Raw genomic sequence first — 25,411 nt, forward strand, 5'->3', positions numbered from 1 at the left:
TCCCTTACAAATTGGATGCCTTATAAACAGAATATTCTGATTACGATATATATATATATATATATATATATATATATATATATACATACATATACACATACACACACACACACATAATCTATATAGTATATAATACTATATAGATATATTATACTAAATCTATATAGTGTTTATAATGTTTATAAATGCTTTGTTATATTTACTGGTATTTAATATACATATAAATTAATGCCATTGTTTGCAATTATAAGGTTAAAGGGTGTTTTTCGAGCAAGATCAATTTCTCCTTCATGAGATTACTTCCTCTTTTTGGCCAGGTTTAGTTTCTCAGTGTCGTAAAAAATCTAGGGGCGAAGCTTCTAAACCGGGGTGTTTTTAGGGGCGTGATATTCAAACGACGATTGTTTTCTGCCACCACATTTATCAACGTACGATCTTTCGTACGATGGGATTGGCGGCATACGAATAAATCACACGAGCTCTGCCGTAAGTTGATTTGTGCGCTCGTTTCTACGTTAGATTGATAAATGAGGCCCAATACGTTATTAGGATAACAAAGAAAAAAAAAAAAAGTTTACAAAATTTAGGCTGGACTGCTTTGTAGTAGTCTAGCAGTATTCGACGATCTCAAAATGATGACCAATTAAATCAAAGGCAGCGGGCATGAATTCCAGTGTGATGCTTTGATTATAAAAGTGAAAGAGTGCAAGGTAAGATATGAGAGAGCGCTAAACATCTGACAGCTGTTTTACAATAGAAATGTCTTCAACTCAGTAACACAAACTATTTGACTTAGTCCAATTTAGCCATTTTTAATGTAAAATATAATTTGCGTGATTCATGTCATTTGTAATAGTAACGAGAAAATCAATTAACTGTTTTTGCCATATTAGGCATATGATTAAGAGTGAATGTGTGGACATTTGAAAATAAATAATTACTTGCAAATAGTTCAAAGCATTACAACAAATTATAGTTCTTGATTTACAGGACCCATTTAAGTCCTGTAAATACCAATTCTGTCTTGAATACCCCCCCTTAAAACTGCTCATGGCACCCCCGGAAATCTTGTCAGATCCAGTGCAGTCTTAAAGCTTACCTTCATGAAACGGAGCACAATCAGCCAATTTGGGATGTTTTTAATTCAAAAATATAATTCAAGGATTACAAATATAAGTCAAGGACATTTCTTAGAAAAATGTACAACTGCCTTATTAAAATGTATGGTGTATAACCCTTTTCTTTAGATTTTCAAGTATATTCTAACCAGCAACCTAGAGGTCCCACCCATAGTAAAGAAATGTTTCTTAAAAATAAATCTTGACCTCTATGATTCCATGAACAATCTTGGACAAAATTGACAATTTAAATTTTTAAGACCTATTTGCAAAAAAGTTATTTGTGAATACAAAAACGATTCTTCTGCGACAACCTCCTTTTAAAACCTTTATTTTAAAGAGTGCATTATAAGGATTTATGTGTTTTTTCAGTACCAGATTTGAAAAGGTATAATTATCCATCTTTCATACTGTGCATTTTAACAATGTTATGCCTAAATTCTCTTGTAGCACTATTTTTTAAGTATATTTTATTTAAAATAAAAATGTTAGCATTAAAATATATTTTTCCAGTCACATTGGACCCCTGGATATTTTTGGTTTGAGAACCAGGTAATGAATCAGATACTGGGGTAAATCAAACAATTCCTCCGAATTCCAAATTCCTGTCTCTCAGACTGAATCAAACAATCTCACTTGTCTCATTCGGCCCGTCGTTTTCATTTTCTAGAGACTAAAATCTATTTGCATGCTAAAAAGCTCGGGAACACCATTCCCCTCCCCCTGTCCACACATCTCCACTCAGTCCCTTTTCATCAGATGGCCTTGTTTTCCCACATACAGTTCATGAAATAAAAGTGTGAGTTTGTGTACTCTAAAGCTATTTGCTTTATCACAATTTTCATTGGGAGCATGTGCATGTATGTGAGAGACAAACAGAGAAAGATCCTCAAAAGGACAGACAGTGAGAGATATGAGAGAGGGAGAGGTATGTAACTATGTATGGAGGAGTGTGAAAAAAGAGGGGGAGGTGGAGAAGAGGACGATGGGGACAGAGCAAGAGAGCGAGAGAGAGAGAGAGAGAGAGAGAGAAAGAGAGTGTGAAAGAAAATACAGTAGCCATGGAGAGGAGAGCGTGTGTCACTCAGAGAGAGAGAGAGAGAGACAGACAGGGTGGAGGTCTGGAGTTCCACAGACAGCTCTGAGGGGTCCAGCATTAGTAAATACACAATTCAGTAATAACTAAGCTGACTATTAACCTTAGTTTTCATAGCACCTTCTATATGTTCAAATGGAAGGGTGACATTTTATGAATTTGCTTTAGAAAGCAACACAGTAAATTTCCTGGTGTTAAATCAACACCGTTCGGTGTATATATGGGAACTGGTTCCCACACCGAGCAGTGTTGATTTAACACTGGAGAATTTACCGTGAATGTTTTTCGAAAATTTGTTATAATCTGTACTGTAATAGTCGTTTTATACTGACATATCTAACAAAAATTCAAAAATCAAACAATCATATTTTAAGTCAGTTTATGAATACAATCAAAAACATGAATAAAAAAAAAAAGATTAATAAACAAACTAAATAATTAAAATAAATTATAAACAAATACTAAATAAAAATAAATACCAAAAATAATAAAGTAAAAAAAAAAAAAAAAAAAAAAGTATTTATATAAATAAAATAAAAACAAATAAAACCAAACAAAAAAAAAAAGTTAAAAGTAAAAGAAAAACTAAGATGCACTCAACTAAGATGCTTTACAACACAATCCTGTGCCTCTACAATGTTTCTAAATTGCATGACATGTTTCACTGGCCACCAAATATAATTAGCTGTAGCTTTAATGACCCTTGTTGCATCGGAACAAACCAAAGCAATAATCAAAAGATTAAGGGCTTAAGAACTGAGATGTGCTGAATTTGATCATAAATACCAGAGGGACAAACTCTTCCAGAGTGATCTTTAGTGCTGAGGCCGCCTAAATTAACTTAGACACAAATGCACGTCTTACTAATATGATGATGAATAAGACAAACCACTTAACTAACAAATGGTAAGAGACAAAATGAGAGGATCAGAAAAACATTTACACCTTAAAATTGAACACTGGTACCCTTCCTGATAAACATCAGCAGCTATGTACTAACTATAATGCTAAAATTAACTGAACATGTGACGAACATTCACTCTGTCCTCGCAGTCTCTATAGCAGCCAGTGCCTGCTTAGTCATAATAGTTATTTGTCAAAAATAAATGTTTATATGCCACACAAATTTAAGATCCTTTCAGATCAGTTTAGACAATGAGTAGCCTTTTTATCTCCGGCAATAGCACTTATTAATAAAACTGTCATCAAACTTTGATTATGGGTTTTTGAAAGCAATCCCACACATGGGTAATAACAGGCTATATCTTGTTGCTCTAACTTTGATGTTATCCCAGTGCCACCCTTGAAAACTTAAAATTAAACATTTTCCTACAAACACTGACAGCAACTGCACCCACGAACCCTTACAACAACTTTTTGTTGTAAATGTTACATTTAATTTATTAATTACAGCATGTGCATGCCAGAATGTGTGATGTCGTGATACGAAGTAGCAAAAAACAAGTGATTCATTCAATAAATCATTAGTGACATTAATCTTATTTGTTAATTTTATATATTTATATAAAAGCATGTACACCTCCATGCTAGCCATTGTTTGAGCCAGTGCACACTTTTCATTAAAAGAAGGACCCATTAAACGTTATTACATTTGCTTTGGCCAAGTATCTATTTCAGACGGTCATAACAACTGGCATAAGTCAACCTGGCCAAGTCTGGTGATTTTTTTCCGTCAAACGAGTCAAAGTTTTTCCTGTAAAATGACATCTAAATTACAGCTCTGTCGATCCAAGGTTTATTTTTGCAGCTAATGACTGAAACACGTGTAACAGGGGAGAAAGCACGGATCGGGAAAGCAACGGGCAGCGGTATGGCGTAAACGGCGGGATGCGGTGCGGTATTATCGGCCTGTGATGAGAGATCTGTGCTGGGTAAATCATTAGTGCTCATTAGAATTGAATCATGGAGATTATGCTCGGAAGAGATCAGTGGAAAACGCTGGTCATGGCTCAAAGAGAGCAGACATGTTGCCATAGAGATTTGTCAGCTCAAACGAAACGCTGCAACTCTAATATTCGAGAGCTCCGCATTAGTCCACACTATGGGCTGTGCGTTTTAGGACGTGTCTAAGGCTAAGACTGAGTAAATTTGAGTACTGCTTCATCTCTTGTTCAAAATGTGGATGCTGACGGGTCTATATTATAGCAAACTATAAATAGCATTGCACTTGTCACTGGTCTCTGCCTGTCAACCTTGTGTTACCTTTCATTCTTTTAAAATAGTAATTTCTTAGGCAACTAGGAATAGGAAACTAATAAACTAATATCATCCTATGTAACAAGATTTTCAAAGGTTTACACCACCTGAATTAAATTTTAAATAATAATGGATCAAATTCTGACCATTAGCCAATAAATATTTGTATGTCATGGTCAATATTCTGAATTCTACACCTACACTAATTTATGAAGAAAAAAAAAATCAATTTTTATAATATAAATTACATACTATATATTTAAAAAAAACAAAAACAAATTTGAATTGCTGTAAATGTTACAAATAAATTAAGGTATGACAATGCACAGCATAAATTATATATTTTTATAAATATATTTGATAAATATTACATTTATCAGTGTTATTAAATTATTTACATTTTCAAAGATTGACTTTGTGACTTAATGTGGTATAATGCTAAGGGAAAGGAAAAGGGAAGTAGTGTGTGGCCAAGTATGGTGGCCCATACTCAGAATTTGTGCTCTGCATTTAACCCATCCAAGTGTACACACAGTAGTGAACACACACCCGGAGCAGTGAGCAGCCAATGCTGCGGTTCCTGGGGAGCAGTTGGGGGTCCGGTGCCTTGCTCAAGGGTCTCACGTCAGTCGTGGTATTGAGGGTGGAGAGAGTGTTGGTTATTCACTCCCCCACCTACAATCCCTGCAGTACCTGAGACTCGAACCCACGACCTTCGGTTTACAAGTCCAACTCTCTATCCATTAGGCCCCAATAAGATAATCAACATGTGAAAAAAATATGGAAATGACTTTGCATAATTAAAAACCCAACATTGGCTGATATATGGAAACAATACTTAAAGAAAAACTAATATATAACCTATATGGTATCAATATTGTGCATCTTTAATTACTGTGGGTTCCATGCAAACACAGCTAGTGTGAACATCTCTTAATGCACATAACATGTTAATGAAGGTGCCAATAGCCTCGTGGGCAGCGTGCCGACATATAGCGCCATTGCACTTCAGGCATCCTGTCCCCGATCCCCTGCCCCCTCTCTGTCTCCCACTTCGCTTCCTGTCTACATACTGTCCTAGCCTAATAAAGAAAAAAAACATGCCAAAAATAAACCAAAATGTATCATAACACAATTCATGATGCAATACATATTGAATGCAGCAGAGGTGACATATTAGCGCTTCCAGTTCCATTGTCCTGCAGTCAGGGTTTTAATTTTTTTTTTTAATGGGTTTTTAGTTAAATGCCAGACTTTGTTGACAACAGCGCTTATTTTCTGCAATAATCCAAAAGCCAATGGAAAAATCATCGGTTGTCACAGTAATGCAAGCATGCATGTTAAGTATGGACAACGGAAATGTGCACTTGCAATGTATGTCCAACATTTGCATCTGCATTACTTGCGTAGAGCATGTTTCTGGCCTAAGAGTTTACAAAGGAAGTGGACTAATGCCAATTTCAAATCAACCCAAGTAACCGTGCACTCGCCCTCTATTTACAGAGTAAGAACAGAGATCAGGAGAAAATGCCCAGCATTTGTGAGAAACACTCCAATCCAATCCACTAGATGTAATTACATCACAGGATGAAATCATTAAATCTACACAGCACTTTGCCCAATCATAGGTGGATGTGCTGGCAGCTGCAATGACTTCAAAGTTTTTTTTTTTTGTCCTTGCTGGAAACAGTAAGTGAGCACAGAGAGATGATAATTGCCTTTTACACAGGAATAGTCAGACTCTAATGCACTTCATAGACATTTGTTTTGGAGGCAAGCGGTGGGTGTATTTCTAAAGTCCGATTTACTCATTCTCCCATGATTCTCGATTCTTTGATCTGTAAAGAAAAGCTGTGTGACCCAGAGTCCATTTTGAGCTCAGTTTGTAGTACACACAGGTATGGAGATCATTCATTTGCATCTACATCAGGTTCATCCCGTGTGGGCCACCGCATCTGGTGCATTCTCACGATTTGCATTAGAGATCATCAAACGGGTGGAGGTGTGACTGCTTCATAATTAATATTTTGTAGATGCACCAATATTCTAGATGTATGAAATTAATGGAAGGCCAAAGCAACCATAATGATTGCCTGAAATAGAACAGAGGTGTCTAGGGAGAGGGTCCAAAAATAACAAATGACTTTTAATTAGGGGACATTTGTTAATGTGTCATCTGTGTAATTCTGCATGCGTTTAAATGTGAAAACAACTGCTGTCTAAATGGCAATATTTGCAAACGTTTGAGACTACACAGAATCTGGGATTTTTTCCTGTTCACCAGGAAATCAACTTTTTTTGGATTAAAAAAGTTATGTAAACTGCCATTCAAATGAATTCTTTTATTCAGAAAGGACTCAAAAAGTAACAGTAAAAAGTTATGGTGATACAAAAAAAAAAAAAAAATGTATTTCAAATTCTCCTGAAGTGCTATACATCAAAGAATCCTGAAAAAAAGTCTCATGGTTTCCAGAAAAACATTAAGCAGCACGACTGCTTTCAACATTGATGATAAAAAATGCTTCTTGAGCCTCAAATCAGCATCCTGGAATAAAGGATCATGTGACACTGAAGACAGGAGTAATGACTGCTGAAAATTCAGCTTTGCCATCACAGGAATAAGTTACATTGTAAAATATATTAAAATAAAAAACAGTTTAAAATGTAATAATATTTAACAATATTACCGTTACATTTCTGATTATATAAACACAGCCTTTTAAGAAAAAAATCTAACAAGCATTTTGTGACTTTTTCTTTGCGTGCCCACTTGTAACCCTCCAGATTTCACACATTTTCCAATTAAATTTTACAATGCAGAGCTGAAATCTGCCATCCTAACTGGCTTCCTCAGCATCATATCACCAAAAATGACAGATTGAGTAATTCTCTGAGCGCACCAACACATACAAGCACAGGTCAGCATTCTACAGAGAAAATTAATTGCAAGTAGGAGAAAAGATTGGCGCTAGAAGACAGAAGTATACCAAGTAAAAAAAGGGGAGGAGGAATGCGGTTTAATGGACTGCTGGATTTACTGAAGTCTCAGCTGTAAATTCATGTAACTCCCCACATCTTAAAAACACCATCCCTCAGCTTACGACAAGGGCAAATTTCACTCAAAGACTGTGGGGACTTTCCATCGACTTCTATGGCTTTTATATTGAGGTAATGATATTTTATATCCCCTTAACTTAACCCTAAAACAAACATTTTCATTAAGGAAGCAATTAATATTTATTTATTCATAAAACGTAGGTTATGTCTAGTTATCTCTTTACTATCCTTGTGAGGACATCTGGTACCCACAATGTAACAAAACTTGACCCACAGATAAAAATCAATGAAACTACAAATGCAAACGTTCACATAAAAGAATACATTTCATAACAGACCGACTGGTCCATACACACACACACACACACTCACAGAAGTACTCACCAGTATTGTTCTTCTTCCTGTTCTTCAGAGCACAGGTGACAGGATCTCCAGAAACACAAGGATTCTCCACATATTTGGGTGTCCTGATTGAACCTGCAGACAGAACAAAAATGAGAGAAAGACTGGAGCAGAGAGAGTGAGAGAAAGAGAGGGAGAGAGAGGGAGGAGAAAGAGAGACGCACATATACACAAAGAGACAGTTAAGTCTTTCCAGATGGGATTTTGAAGCTGGCGATCTGAATCTCTGGGCAGAGCTGCATGTGAATCTGCTTGTGCTTGTGTGTGTAACAGTTGTGATCGGCTGTCCTGTACTCCCAGAGAGATTCCAGTATAAATGAGTCGCCTGTAATGATTTTAATCTCCCTGAGCAGTTCCTCCTGTGTCTGCTGAGTCAGAGTCAAGCTTTATTGGCATGATTGTCAACATATACAATTTTGCCAAAGCATAAAAGTATTTAGAGTAGAGAAATAGGCAATAAATAACTAAAAATTAAAAGTTTTGATGTTGGTACGATTCAGTGTTTTTGAAAGAAGTCTCTTATGCTCACCAAGGCTGCATTTATGTGATCAAAAATGCAGTAAAAAGTGCAATATTGCAAATTAGTATTGCAATTTTAAGTTTTGTATTCGAATATATTTTAAAGTGCATTTATTCCTGTGATGACAAAGCTGAATTTTCACCATTCATTTCTCCAGTCTCCACTTTCACATGATACTTCAGAAATCAGTCTAATATGCTGATTTGGTGCTCAAGAAACATTCTTTATCATTAGCGTTTAAAATGGTTCCTTAATTTTTGTGGAAACCTTGATATAGTTTATACAAGATTCTTACATGAATAGAAAGTTTAAAACAGCATTTATTTGAAATGGATATTTTTAGAACAATGTAAATGTTTTTATTGCACTTTTGATCATTTTAATGCATCCATGCTGAAAAAGAGTATTAGTTTCTTCTGACCGCAATCTATTATAATATTTTATTATTTGGTCTAATACTAGATCAAATTGGATCTAAAACAATAAAATAAAACTGAAAACACAGTCTCAGGGTTACTTCAGAGCACAAACCACTAGCTGAATCAGCTCATTCACAGCCCCGACTCGCCTGCAAGAACATTTGTTCCATTTAACTTCACAGCGGTTCCTCACACAAAGCCTCAAACATCAGAAAGAAGCCTGAAATGAGAATAAAGACTGACATCTCTACTGGCACACAGATTTGGAAGTAATACTCAAGACTATAGCAACTGACGCGTCTTTCCCACTTTCAGAAATCAAGTTCATCCCTACCCACTTATATATTTGATAAAAATCATTATATTTTAAGAGCTTTGTGTTGATCAGACAAAAAACAAAAAGTAGGCAGCCAATGTGAAATGATGAAAAAGCAGATGCACTTATGAAAATTAGTTTGGACTTTGTTTGGGCAATGTGTCACCTCGACTTTTCAGACTCTTCTCGAACCTAATATTACATTACACAGTTAATGATTGGATTAGCGCGGTCACAGCTCTATCACTACTACATCCTGGAGTTTGGCAGTTAACAACAGGTTGTCTGATAGGGACTGTCATGTAATTACATGTAACTTTCAGTACAATGCTTTGGATGAAAAGTGTTTGCTACAAGGTAACGACCTAAAAAGGTTTGGTATGTGATGGTCTTGAATGGCATAGTTGAAAACTCATTTCATTTTGAAAAAAAAATACTTTTTTCCCTTTGGAATAATGTGAATGAATTGTGTGGAACAAGAGTAAAAGCAAATTTTAGGTTCATGTTGACTTGGATGAAAAGTGGTGTGTACTGCCACCTACAGGAACACACAGAATTACAGGCACAGAAAATCTTCCATTAGCATTATGGGAAATGCTTACAGCAGGAGGTAAATAGATGATTTTGGGAAATGTAATGACAGATAATAAACCAAAATATTATGAAATAAGAATGTGAATGTTGCTAATTGCTACATAAACATTAGAATGGACCTAAAAAAAAAAAATTATATAATTCTAATCTAAATCGAGTTGATTAAATGGTAACTTGTTGCATTTCTCAGTTTTTCTTTTTTTTCCAAAATGTGTTCTGTAAAGCATTCGAACTAAAAACAGCTTTAATTCAGCAGCACATAGGGCTGATGTGGGTATGGTCACACAACCTGAGGTGCAAGACTGTGGGAAGAACAATCACCAAACGTTGCCAGAATACTGAGCGAGTTCCTGCCAAATGTTTCTCTTGCCATGTAATTGGCAGCTCTCATCTCAGCTATCAGTGTGAATCAGCAACCAATGACACAATGATAACGTAATGCATTTTACATAGTATATATGATACTGTTTCATTCATCAGTTCTCAAATAATTAAAGCAGCTACCAAAATATACAGTTTATCTAATCACACATTTGGAAAAAAAAAAACTGCATTTTACCAAAGATTTTACATCAGAAACATGTCAATGAACGAACTCACTCAAGTTCACCTTGACCTACACTCATCCTAAAGTCTGACAATCAACTGAACCTACACTTTGACCCCTGACTTGTTTCATAATGGGATTCCTTTCCTTAAGTACACACAGTGATGCTGGTGGTTGCGCAGACCACTGGATCACAAATGGTTTGCTTTAGAACTCTCATTTGATATTGAGCATCACAGAAACATTATTAATTGTACAAAAGTTACCAAATATGTCCTTAAATCAAACATGAAATCTATTCATATGTAAATATATATGTATATATATAAAAAACTGGAACACTAATTTACTGCACAATACATTTGAATATAATAATTTGCTCTAAAATAGTTCAGGGTGCAGAGTTTTATTATATGCAAAATAGTGCAAAGTTTAAAAAGTAAACTTTAAAGTATAATACACACACCTTTTAATGTTTTTTTATCTTTTAAAAGTAAAAAAATATATACTGTATATGTTGCTGTCATACTCTGCATAATTATACAGTTATAATAAATGTTTGAATATTTGCATTTTGCTTTTTGTTTTTTTTGTCCTGCTGTCCAGGGCCAGAACAGTCCTGTGAAACATCAGTTGAGAATTGCTTGTACAGACTGAGAGGTAGTCTGTTGTTCCTAATCAAGGGGCAAGTGGGCCTCCATTTTTTTACCCCCTCAAACTATTGTTTTTTTAAAGTACATACTGTTGTGAAATCACAAAATAAATAATTAAATACACTTAATATAGTGACATTCTCAGTTTCTTATAAAATGTTTGAAAACAGCAGAGGAGTTACAGGAGGAAATATAAATGGGGGCCTTTGAATGTTAGACAATGAAGGGCTTTCGAGTCAAGAAAAAGTTAAGAAACATTGGTCTACAGTACACTGTGAAGTTGGCACCAATAGATGGCACAGTTTGTGCATTAGAGAAATCACAGCTGCAGAACTTCTAAAAGAGGACAAGCCATGGCACTGTAAACTTGACTGATGTGTCCATTGTATAGGATATATAGGTGCATCTCAGAAAATTACAATATGGTGAAAAAGTAAATTTTTTCTTGTAACTTATTTCAAAAAGTGAAACTTATATGTTTTAGATTCATTACATATGAAGTAAAACACTTCAAAATTTGTGTTTTAATTTTGATGATTAGAGCTTACAGCTCATGAAAGTCAAAAATAAGTATCTTAAAATATTAGAATATTTCGTAAGATCAAAAAAAAAAAAAAAAAAAAAGGATTTGCCTTGGTCGGGGGGCTCCTTTAGCACAAATTCCAGCATCAGTGAGGTGTGGCATGGAAGTGATCAGCCTGTGGCACTGCTGAGGCACTATTGAGCCTTCAGCTCATCTGTATTGTTGGATCGACTGTTTCTCATCTTTCTCTTGAAAATATCCCATAGACTCTATATGGGGTTCAGGTCAGGCATATTGGGTGGCCAATCAAGCACATTAATATCATGGTCAGCAAAGCACTTGGAAATGGTTTTGGCACTGTGGGCAGGTGCTAAAGTCCTGCTGGAAAAGGAAATCAGCATCTCCATAAAGCTTGTCAGCAGATGGAAGCATAAAGTGCTCTAAAATCTCCTGGTAGACGGCTGCATTGACTTTGGACTTGATAAAACACAATGTACCAACACAAGCAGACGTCACGGCACCCCAAATCATCACTGACTGTGGAAACTTCACACTGGACTTCAAGCAGCTTGGATTCTGTGCCTCTCCAGACTCCAGACCTTGATTTCCAAATGAAAAGCAAAATTTACTTTTATCTGAAAAGAGGACTTTGGACCACTGAGCAACAGTTCCAGTTCTTTTTCTCCTTAGCCCAGGTAAGATGATTCTGACGATGTTTCTGTTTCAGAAGTGGCTTGGTAGCCCTTTTCCTGAAGACGTCTGAGCGTGGTCACTCTTGATGCACTGACTCCATCTTCAGTCCACTCCTTGTGAAGCTCTCCCAAGTGTTTGAATCGGCTTTGCTTGACAGTATTCTCAAGCTTGCAGTCATCCCTGTTGCTTGTGCATATTTTCCTACCCAATTTCTTCCTTCCAGTCAACTTTGCATTTAATATGCTGATACAGCACTCCTTTCAGTAATGACCCTCTGTGACTTACCCTCTTTGTGGAGGGTGTCAATGATCGTCTTCTGGACAATTGCCAAGTCAGCAGTGTTCCCCATTATTGTGGTTTCAAAGAACAAGAGATACCCAGAATTTATATTGTAGGGATGGTAATTTATTGAAACTCAAATGTAAACATTCTAATATTTTGAGATACTGATTTTTGACTTTCATGAGCTGTAAACTCTAATCATCAAAATGAAGACAAAAAAAACTTGAATCTAAAATATATGAAAGTTTAACTTTTTGAAATAAGAAAAAAAATGAACTTTTTCACCATATTCTAATTTTCTGAGATGCACCTGTACAGCATACTACTTGAACCAGAAGTACTATTTGGATAGTACCCAAACTTACCCATTAGGATAGATATTAAATCACCATTCCAACTGACAAAGATTAAAATGTAAACATTTTGCTATCCCTTTTTCTATTATCGTAAATATATATTTACTTTTTTATCTTTAATGTTATCTCACATTCTAAAAATGCATTTTTCATCAGCTCTGAATGGATGTGTAGTGTATGTAATGTGAAACCTGAAATTACTTGAATGATACACATAACAACCAGGGGTCTAAAAAATGCATAGTCTATGATAAGTCTAGGATAATATTGCATAGTATATGATATCACAATTATTGTTGTAAAAATGTGTATTAATAATCAGCTGAGTACTAATGTATTAAAAGTATCAATGTATTAATGAGTTGAGTCGAGTGATTTATTCAAACTGTCAATAATCGCATACTCCAAGTAAGTACATTTAAAAAAGTGACTTATGTACCTGGTGACTTGTTGGACCGGACTGGAGAAAGATAGGGTTGGCGGGGAGGGAGCAGGGGGGAGGAAGGGAGGGAGACGGACACTCCTCTTGTCAAACTTGGCCTAAGCATCTCCTCTGCAGGGTACGGCTGTACTGGCAGCGGCCCACTCCCATGATTCTGAACACCTACAATCCCCTCTTCCTGAACTCTGTGATGGAAACTGGGGCTGAGAGATTGACTTCCTAAGCAAAAATAAGAAAGACAAGAAAAAAAAGAATATTTATTTGTTTTGGCCTCTCTTTTGAACTCTTGATTAGAATTATATCTGCATGCAAATAATTTTGCACTTTTTAAACAAAACCGAACATCAGTGATCCATTCAACATGAGTCACTTATACAGCCACAATAACAAACACTGAACATTTAGAATGGGTTGAGTCTCTTAAACTCTCAAACTCTTAATTCGATTCAATGAGAAGTGAAATAAAAAAAAAGTCTGTATGCTTTCCAGTTGGACGTCAGAAATCCAATTAGCTAGGTATCATTACCAATGGCTTTCTGTATCCAAGCCTTCAAAACCACTATAAAAACATACAGACAAACTACTAAGCCTGTCTCATGACCAACAGTAATATTATACATCTTTCTCCTCCTATATAATAAGCCCTTTCGAAGAAAGCTGAGAATAATTTAAGCTCTTTTAACATTCCAAACCAAACATACAAGGCCTAAAGTTCCTCTTACCGCAATAGGGTTTACTGCTGATCTTTACTGCCAAAACGAAGCTGGTTTTAAACAAAAAGCCAACAGAATGCAGATTTTCACAGGATAATCCACCATATTATGTAGAGGACATCCCTGCGGTCATTTTGGAGAAAGACTGATTAAAGAGACCAAAATGTAAAACTACTTTGCGTGTAAATGAAACGAACAAAATAAATAAATAAATAGGCTGACACCAATTCACAGCTTTACTGAAAACTTGCATTGTTTTTGAAATTAATGAACAGAATATACATAAAATCAATTTGCTACTCCTGTTCAACTAGTCAGTTTCCACAATGGGGGCGGTTGTGGCCTAATGGAGAGTTGGACTTGTAACCTGAAGGTTGTGGGTTCGAGTCTCAGGTACTGCAGGGATTGTAGGTGGGGGAGTGAATAACCAACACTCTCTCCACCCTCAATACCACGACTGAGGTGAGACCCTTGAGCAAGGCACCGAACCCCCAACTGCTCCCCGGGCGCCGCAGCATTGGCTGCCCACTGCTCCGGGTGCATGTTCACTACTGTGTGTACACTTGGATGGGCTAAATGCAGAGCACAAATTCCGAGTATGGGCCACCATACTTGGTCACACACTACTTCCCTTTCCCTTTTTTTTCCCTTTCAATAATCATATTGCTTTCCTGTCCGTGACTGCACCATTGTTTAAAGACTTTGTCTAAGGCTGTCTAAAACATTTGTTTTGCAAGATGCATTTTATTTTTAGAATTTAAAATTCTAGCCAATATTGATAACTATTTTCATGTTGTGGCTAAAAACAAACAAACAAAAACTGATAGTTGTACAAAACCTAATACTTTTACTAAAACAAATAGTTTTACAAAGTAAATCTAGGTATCACTAGATTATGATGTACAATATAAGAAGGATATTCATTCTAAGATTTGAAGATTATTTTTAATAGTAACTTAAAGTAATTAGTAATCAAAAATGGACCAACTTTGTTTGCATTTTTTGTTTTATCCCTTGTGCATCAATAAAAAAAAAAAAAAGTTACACTCAGGTCCATAGTGGACAAAAATGTCCATGTCAAAAAAATTGTCATAAAAATTGGAAGCTTGGGAGCAGAGAGTTAAGTGTGGTCTCATTTTAAAGACGACCCATGGCAGATTGTTGTTGAAGTAAAAAAAAAAAAGTTTAAAAAGTGAAACCAAAAAAAAGTTATACAGGTTTAAGTTTATGAAAATGATTTATAAACAATATTTGATATTTTATTTTATGAATATTTTATATATGAAACATGTTGAACTCTAAACCTGCTAGGAAATCAAAACCATAAATCTAAACAAGTTGTGTTCCAAATTTGAGGTTGATATCAGTAAAATATCTTTCAGTAAAATTTTGTTTGGGCGCAGTACCAAATTGTCCCCATTAGATGGCAGCAAAACTCTGCTGGTGCACACAGTGCTTGGATTTGTGATTTACAGTAGAGTTTCTCTTTCTCAAATATTACAAGCACACACAATCATTTTTTTTATGACACATACAAACCACATTCTGACCTATACCAACACACCTACACAATTATAGCTACATTATTTATTCAATTGGCTCTTTAATAAACAGAAGCAGAAAACAGGAATAAAGTGCTTGTATTTGCTTTATAGACCCTTTATAGACCAAACCTGAAAAAAAGGCACCATCTGGTAAACAATAGTAAAAAATAATAATTTTGAAGCCTTGCCAAAAGAATGAAAGCATATTAACAAAATTTGCATAATTTTACAGTTAAACGGCGCTGCGATTAAAAATAGCAGTTTTAATGGGTTTTAATGGGGACATTTTTGTCTAAAAGGTCCTGAGTGTAACAATTGTGTACCTAGTGTAAAATAGATTTATTAAAGGAAATGAGCGTGGAGTATTAAAATTCCAATAAAAATACACACCTGAGCCAACATTTATGCAGTTAGCATTAACAGGCAAAATGCTAAAAAAAAAAAAAAAACTAAAATGGACAAATGTCCATAAGGTCGCACAAGGGTTAAAAGAAAATGATTTTCAGGATTCAAATGATACTTGACCACAGGGTAAGGTTTCACTCCAGTATGGAGCCTATGTAACATTGGCCATAGGGTGGAAAATGTGCCGGCATGGCTTTCTTCTTCCCTTTTATTGCAGATTTGTGGTCAGTCGCCTCTTAACACAGCCCAGCAAATCAGGTCTGACTAATGACAGTCTACTCCAGAGAGCTCTGATATAATTACAGCCCTGCATTCATAACACTGAGGCCTGACCAAAATACCAACCAGAGACTCCATTCATCAGACATCAAATATTTATCAGAATATAAATTCAGTCGAAATGAGGGTTTGGAGCTGGACAGAGGCTTTGCTGAATCCTATATTTAGTCAAATGTGGACAGACCGAACCAGACAGAAAAAAAAAAAAAATTCATGCTGCTGTAAATGGACTCTTAATGTACATGTAGAGTAAATCAGGTATGCTGGCGTTTTGGCATCATCATAAGTACGTGGCATAAATCAGGTACGCTGGAGTTCAGCAACACCATGGGAAAAAGCGAATGACTGAAGTGACGGCAGCTCAACTTCTGAAGGAAATTAAGTAACAGAACACATGGACAGGGGTAGAAACGTACAGTAGATGAAAACAAAGACAATAAACCTCAACCCCAGATGGTACCAACTCTTCTTCACACAAACAGGAAGTCACCACAAGCAAGGACAGATGAAGGATGACAACAAAGAGGAAGGAAGGGAAACAAATTCCATTTCAAATAAATTAACTTCTTTGAACTTTTCACTCATTCGTCAAGGTTTCCACAAACATAGCCGTTTTCAACATTGATAAGAAATGTTTCTTGAGCACCAAATTAACATATTAGGATGATTTCTCTGATGTGACACTGAAGACTGGAATAATGGCTGCTGAAAATTTTAAATATATTTAAATAGAAAACACTTATAAATTGCAATGATGTTTTACACTGTTTTTACTGCATTTTGGTCAAATAAATGTCTTGGTGCGCATAAGACTATGGAGGACCAAACCTGCATAAAGAAATATGAATAAATGAATATATTAATGAATAAATAGATAAATAAATGTGATAATAGGTAAATAAATGAATAAATGACTTGATAAAATAAATGATTAATTTGTAATAAAATTCATTTTTCCCCCCTTAATTTATTTTCTGCTTTTATACATTTATAAAAAAAACAATTTTTTTTTATTTCACTAATTCTTTAATGCATTTTTATATTATTTAAACATTAAGTTTTAGATTTATTTATATATTTATGCATTGATTTTTTTTTTTAGAATGATTTATTCCCACATGTATTTATTTTTAGATTTATTTATTCATTCATTTATTTTATCGACGGTTCCAGACTCGATGACGACGATGCTGTGGGAGATCACATAAGTAGCGTCAGCTTCCTGTTTTTATTTCTGGAAAATATTTTAAATATTTCGGCACTAATGCGAATAACGTTAGGTGAAAATAACTTACAACTCTCCAGCTGATCTGCCACATCCCGTAGCAAACTGGACAACGAATTACTACTTGCTGCCATTTTCTTTGAAAACTCATCTCTATCGCTTAGCTGGCCTGATGATTTTACGCGTGAGCTCTCAACCAATGATGCACTGAAGCTACACAAGGACCACCTTCCTCATTTCCATGTTACACACGGAAAAGTAAAAATAAATACATGTGGGAATAAATCATTCTAAAAAAAAAAAAATTAATGCATAAATATATAAATCTAAAAATAAATGTATAAATAATAAAAAAAACACATTAAAAACGACTTAGTGAAAAAATAAAAAGTTAAAAAAGTGTTTAAAAATGTATAAAAGCAGAAAATAAATTAAGGGGGGAAAAATTTATTTTATTACAAATTAATCATTTAATCAAATTGTTTATTCATTTATTTATTTTCCTATTATCACATTTATCCATTTATACATTAAATATGAATGAATGAATAAATAAATATATTAATTTATGCAGGTTTGGTCCTCCATACAAGACACTTTTCAAAAACAAAGATCTTACCAACCAATGTGCAATGTTTACAAGTCTTCAGTTTCCATGTTGAAAATTAAGGATTTTAAAAAAATCTAATTTAAACCTGAATATAAACAATTTTAGGTTTTCTGGGGGAAAAATTAAACAAAGAAATTACAAAAATAAATAAAAAATTCTGGACTATTTCTAGGTCACCAATAAAAATAATTTCACTTAAATCGTTACCTATAATTTAGCACAAAAAGCACAACTTATAAACAGTACTGTATACAGTATACAAAGCAAGAACAGATTGGGTGATGACTAATATAATGCAGACTCTTAAAGTGAAAGAAATGGTTGACAAATGTATTTTGTCCCCAATCAAAACATGCAAAACCACAGATTGATGACAACATCTTGGAGTTATTAGCCGGATAAAATCAATCATCCCTAACCTACAGCAACTTTAACTGTTACATGACTCCGCATCAGCATCCTTTTGTAATTTAGCCTCACTTTTATATTTTGCTCCCAAATTTTCAGCATTTCCTAAATCCTGATTCTCTTCCTGATGGCAGAATTCCAGAGGTTGCTGAACTCAGACACTGCAGCCCATGCCTGTTGTGTTTCCTGACATACAGTCTCATGGTATATCTGTCAGATTAGTGCACATGCTGACTGATCACTGATGGAACTTCTTAGGCATTTCAAAGAATGTCATCCATGATTAGCTCACTCATCTGAGAGAGAGGCCAGCTGTGTTTCTAGTAATGAGATTAGGCCTTGTGCTACTGGAATTCAAACATACAATCTCAGAGAAGATCATTACTATCTAATATGCTCCAGCAGCAGTTTTTAATTAGATAACATCTCAAATATTTACTTGAAAAAAGGCAAATTATATTTTGACTGGCCTATTTTTATGGTTAAAGATTTGGGAAAATGACCAAAAGGTTTCAATTTTGCTATAAATAAAAAATTGTCCCCTAAACAAGAAAAAATAAATAAATAAAAAAATAAAAGATAGTTTTCAAGACTTGAGTGAGAAAGATTTTTGATTTTGTTATTGAAATTAATACTTTTATTCAAAAAGTACACAATTTGATTTAAAATGACAAAACACATTTATAATGATCTGAAAGATTTCTATATCAAATAAATGCTGTTCAAGAATCCTGAAAAAAAAAAGAAAAAAAGTTAACTGAGCACTAAATCAGCATATTAGAATGATTTCTGAAGGCTCATGTGACACTGAAGACTGGAATAATGTATATGTATAAAAATCTTACCGACCCTAAACATTTGAATGGTAATGCATGACTGCACAATACTTATAGAACACAGAAGTCACATGAACTGTTTTTAATGGAGATTTTGTGTCCATTTCAGAGCTTCACATCTCACGTTCCTGTTCACTTTCCTTGTATGGAAAAGAGCAGCCTGGACAATCTGCAAATTAACTCCTTTTAAAGGGATAGTTCATCCAAAAATGAAAATTCGGTCATCATTTTCTCCCCCTCAAGTAGTTCCAAACCTGTATGAATGTCTTTGTTCTGCTGAACACAAAGGACGATATTCTGAAGAATGTGGGAAACAGAGCAGTTCTGGGGCACCATTGACTTCCATAGTATTTTTTTCCTACTATGGAAGTCAATGGTGCCCCAAAACAGCCTGGTTACAAACTTTCTTCAAAATATCTTCCTTTGTCTTCAGCTGAACAAAGAAACTCATACAGGTTTGGAACTACTTGAGGGTGAATAAATGATGGTAGAATTGAAATTTTTGGGCGAACTATCCCTTTAAGTTCCACAAAAGGAAGCAAGTCATTCATGTTTGGAATAAAGGAGAGGAAATACCACAATTTTCTTTTTTGGGTTTGCAATAATTGAAAGCATTAACGGAGTAAATTTGCTAGCTAAAACAACAATTAAAATCTGGTTGCAAGTGTGTTTTAATAGGTGGACAGACAATAATATCATGTGTCTTTATAAACAATCTGACTAAATAACATGAGGAGCCCTTGCTGAGTAAGGAGAAACTGGACACTAGAGCAGCTGAGATAACACAAGAGAACCCTTCAGAAACGTGTGCGCACACACACACACACACACACAACTGGCCTCAAAACATAAACCTTACCCTGTCACACACAATGCAGATGGATCAACTTTCTGAATGTCACTCTACTCCTACAGATTTATACCTGAGGACAGTAAAAACTCACACACGTTGTAAACTCAACATCTCAGGCCGGAGTCATGCTGTCTCACTCTGCACTGTAAACCAGCATCAAACAGACTCTGTTTTTAAAGTTAAATCCTTTGTGATCCGACTTTTACAAGGCCTCAGTTCAAAGGCAGGAGGCATACTTCAATCTGGAGAAAAAGGGTCAATCCATTAAAGCAGAAATCACCACCAAAGTATGCTTCTTAGGGATTAAAGAGTTCAAATGCACAAAAAAGGAGAGAGAAAAAAAATAAAAAAATAAAAAATAAAAAAAAGCAGCGCTCACTGAAACTGATTTTAGAAAGTTTTGGCCCATCATTGGTGTCAATTCTACTGGATGGGAAAAAGAGTGTATGGGATATCCAAAGCTGTATTACAGAAACATCCTCACTCAGAATCTTATCCTATCTGCTTAAAGCTGGAATGCACTACATGACTTTTAAAATCTGAACAGATTTTAAAACACTAGGCATCATAAACATTACTAAATAACTGATCCCACACTACTTTCAAGATTTTCTGAACACAACCTTTTCGGGGCAAACATCTGGGTAAAAAGTGTGTAGTGTATTCCAGCACTTAGTAACTAACCATGGTAATTTTACTTAAATATAACCTTTTTCAAAACTTAAATCAAGAATTGAGATAATAAGTTTCTGTAATACAGCCTCAGGTTCCATGGTTAGACATCGGAGCTGGTTATAGGTTTCAATCCCACAATGGGATCCATTATCCATCTCCATTGTGGCACTAAGCAAGACAAATTCGCTAAGGGGTCCATCCAAGTTTTTTAAAAACTTGTTCGTTAAATGACTACTTAGCAAAATCTGTGAATCAATAGTTCTGTACTTCCAACATATATATTTTAGATACCAAATTCTAATGCGGCACTGCTTGTACTGTATATGTACTTCACTGAAAAGGCAATCCTACAATGCCTAGTAAACTTTCAGCAAAAATTCTGATTCCATTCCATACGGAGTCTAGGGAAATGTCATTCAATAGTGCAGAGTATCAAAAAAAGATGTCAATTTAATTAAAAACGGACTCTTTTATTCAATATTCATGTGTGCTACATATTTTTATGCTTTGTGTCAATTGCTTAGCAACATGCAAATGTCAAACTCTATTGTAATCAATTGTGAGTAGAGTCTTCTGTGTGCCATTTCTGTAGCTGCACATGTACAGCATTCCAAATAAGTTAATTATGAGGTTGAAATCATTTAGGCTGCTGTATTAGAAGGACGCTGCTTATGAAGTGAATAGACAGCAAGGCAGCTCACTAAGGTTTTGAATATGAATATATAGCTATTTGCTAGTCTTGTGTGCCTCACTACATTTTACAGTTTTTCTCAATTGCTCTAAAATCTATAAATCCATAAAAGAATATTCACACACACACACACACACAAAAAAAAGTAAATTCAGTTATTTATTAACCACATTTCATTCCACAACAGATATGAATTTAAATGGAACACAAATGTTAAATTTTTTTAAACATCCTGGCTTCTTGTTTTAATGTAATCAAAATGAATGGGGACTGGGTTGGTCAAGCTACATAAAAAAAACAACAACCTCAATTGCTCTAAAATCTACAGTATAAATAACTAAACCATAACACCATATTGAAATGAAACCTTTCAAAACATTAAACATTCCTGTGATTCACACAAGATGCAAATCTGTTAAACTTTTTCCTTTTATTTCCTCAAAACACTACACAATTTCAGCATTTACACCAAGCTCTCAATGTGCAAAATTGTTCTTACACCGGATAAATTCATTGTCTTGGGATACAAACAATGCAAAAAAAAAAAAGTGCTCAAATTAGAGGATGAGTACAAGGACAAAAATGTGGAGGAGGAAGAGGAGGGGAACGTAGGCCAGATTTGTTTCTTATGAGATGAACGATGAGAGGTATATGAAATACATCAGTATGAGCAGAAAAATGTTTCTCGCCATGGTAGGTTGTTTTTGAGAACAGACACAGTGGCTTTTCAATATTTCATAAGCACTGAATTAGCATATTAGAATGATTTCTAATGGCTTGGTTTGATCAAATAAATGAGTATTTCCAATCAAATAAATGCAGACTTAGCAAGTAAGCATAAGAGAGCATAATATGCTCAAAAATGCAAAAAAAATAAAAAAGTGCATCCCCAAACTTTTGCATGGTACAGTAGTATACTAGTTGCTGGTAACCTTTATCATTTGACGGCAAAGTTTAATTTATATTAAAGATAAATTAGTTTCAAACAGCGTTTGATTTTGTCTTAAAAGTTTGTAAAATTGTGTTTTTGTATGTTAAACTGTAGCTTTTAGGAAATGTGTCTTTTGAGAAAAACTACATAAATCACATGTACACAGCTTTCTGAAATCCAGCTTCCTCAAACACTAATAACAACAGATTTGACTGAACAAAAATGGTCATATTTGACACCAGAAAGGTTTCTCATGACCTCACTACATGTGTATCTGGTGCTCTTTATTACCTTTGCAACTGAGAACAGAGCTTCCAGGCAGATGATCAGCCACAAAGAGTGGCACTGTAGAGTGTAAGAGTGGCGTCTGATCTCTCATGTGTGCTGGATTACTCCCTCCATACCCCTGCAGCTAACATAAGGTGTCGTAAATACTTCATGAGCAATGTCTCTTTAGAGAACACAAGTGTTGTTTCTAACCGACAGAGACTTCATCGGCTGTCAGCATGAAAACCAGAGGGAGTTCACCGAAGTTAGTAGAGCAGATTTGCACATCAGAGAATGAACAAAGTGACAATCAACTACATTGAAGAGAGGAGGATATACAAGGGAAATGATTTATTTGCAGTCTCCTGACTTAGAAGACATTGAGATAAATTAACAGATGAAAAGTTTCTTGTATGTGGGTCAGGTAGTGTTTGTTTGGCAGCTCTCAAACTTGTCTTGACATACTTAAGTGAGTGAGTGGAGCAGAGATGAATGAGGCTAATTGGAACACGGCTCCATTGAGAAGCTCCATTGGGAGAGATGTATCGGGCCAGCGAAGGTGCTGAATTCAGCAAGAAGCCGAGCGGATACAAGGGCGATCTTGTGGAACTGGGTGTCATGGTAACGTGACATCATTAATGAAGTAACTCTTATTTGTCGCAGTCGTTGACGTTTCAAGAGTGACGCAAGAAAGAAAGGGTAGAGACTCTCGAAGGCATACTCATACAAAATTGAAAAGTCAGTTATTTACTCTCATGTCTCTCCATAGCTCATATGACTTTTGTGGAACACAAATTTTATTTTTGAAGAATATCCTGGCCCCTTGTCTTAATATAATGAAAGTGAATGGGGAACTGGCTCAATACAGCTACAACATTACACAAAAAGTACCATAAAAGTAGTCCACATTACTTATATTTTGAGTCTTCTGAAGTTATTTGATGATTTTGTGATGACCAGACCAAAACGTATGTCATTATTTAATAAAAATAATAATAATAAAGAACTTCGAGTTCTTCCCTTAGCTCTCCTGGATGCATAAATAAGAAAAGTAAAGTTTGTGATTCTTGACATCCAAGTCGGGAAAGAATAACTATTTAGAGTCTTTTTTTCCTTCAGTAAATCAATTGCTCCAGTTCGATTGCTTCATAATTCATTTATGAATCTGACTCCTCACAACAGCCCACCAGAAAGTAGAATTTTCAGTGAAAAGACAAAATTTGGGCCTATTTATCACAAGTATTATATGGCTTTTGTAGATATGGAATATAGCGTACTAGTCATATGGACTACTTGTTTATTTTCATAATGAATTTGCATGCTTTTTGAGAGTTCCAATCTCCATTCATTATTCAAAATTCCTTTTGTGTTCCATAAAAAAAATATATATTGCACACACACATAGACAATTTTTTGTGTGTATTTTTTATTTATATATATATATATATATATATATATATATATATATATATATATATATATATATATATATATATATATATATATATATATATATATATATATATATATATATATATATATATATATATATATATATATATATATATATATATATATATACACATACATATATACATACATACACACACACACACACACATTACATGCATACATAATATATATATATATATATATATATATATATATTTGGGTGACTATTATTCTATAAAATCATTTGTTAATGATTGTGAAATTTTAATTTCAGATCATTTTCAATGACAAGTCACAGCCTGAGTTGGAATAACGGAAAAAAAACTAAAAACTAAATCTCATTTGGCCAATCCCAGCACAGCTCTGTAAATCTCTTTGGAGGCTATAAGCCAATTATGCAATTAAATTAAGCATACACACAATAGCCAAAAGCAAAGTACAGTTCAAAAGGTTTCAGCAACAGTTTATTAATATAATTTTCCTTCCTTCTGGGAATAAAGCAGCTTACCTGCGTCTCTTTTGCCAGTTCTTCCTCCTCCCTCTCGCCCTTTCTTCAGCACTCCCTTAAACATGGTACAGTTCCCACTTTTACCGCAGTCCTTTGTTCCTGCAGAAACACAAATTTATTGAAGAAGAGCACACTGTTAGCAATTGATCAAGGAACAAGATCTGGTCAATAATACCACAATGCTTTGGACGAGTAATTTAAACATGTTACCAACAACACAATGGAAAACAAAACTCCCTATTCATTTCACGTACGTGTGTGTTGCCACCTCGTGACAGAAGGAATTGGTTGATGAAATTCCCACATTCCACATCTAATTAACGCTCTGCTGCCTGGTTTTAGGCATATAAACAAATAAATAAAGAAACAGTGAGTGCCAGCGGTACCCACACACTGTAAACTGTTGCACGCCACTAACATAATCCATTAAATGTGAAATAAAAATACATTTAACAGCTTAAACTGAAAGACCTTAGTAGGCAAGGAAAGACCAGCTGCTATAAACCACTCAAAATAAAGAGGGAAACTAGTGTGCCACTGTCCTTCATGAGTCCATTCCATGTGTCCACACGGCAGCTGTCCACACTGACACGTCTTTCAGACAATAGCAGGAAATACCGGCCCGTCTACCAAACCTCCACCTCGTTCTAAAATAGCAGAATGGATCTGTCTGCTTATCTGGATATCCAGGCCTGCAGGCTGGTCTCACAGTGACAGGCAGGTCAGAGGTGGATATTTGCTCATTAAGAGACACATGAAGAGTGTCCATTCCAGGGTTC

At 35.0% G+C, this 25,411-nt stretch overlaps 1 protein-coding gene across 1 annotated transcript in view; it reads right to left on the minus strand.

The window, feature by feature from the left end:
- The window catches only part of LOC306879477 (protein TANC1-like), a gene marked incomplete at its 5' end in the record, with an annotated part of 64,997 nt that extends 40,301 nt beyond the window's left edge, over positions 1-24,696 (minus strand). Inside the window, 3 exons of the mRNA XM_079432457.1 lie at positions 7,873-7,965; positions 13,233-13,454; positions 24,633-24,696. Coding sequence (XP_079288583.1) covers positions 7,873-7,965; positions 13,233-13,454; positions 24,633-24,696 — 379 coding nt within the window. The remainder of the gene's footprint in view (positions 1-7,872; positions 7,966-13,232; positions 13,455-24,632) is intronic.
- Positions 24,697-25,411: the final 715 nt, after the last annotated feature.

This window comes from Barbus barbus, assembly GCF_936440315.1.
Source record: "Barbus barbus genome assembly, chromosome: 13".
In the NCBI taxonomy this organism is placed as follows: Eukaryota; Metazoa; Chordata; class Actinopteri; order Cypriniformes; family Cyprinidae; genus Barbus; species Barbus barbus.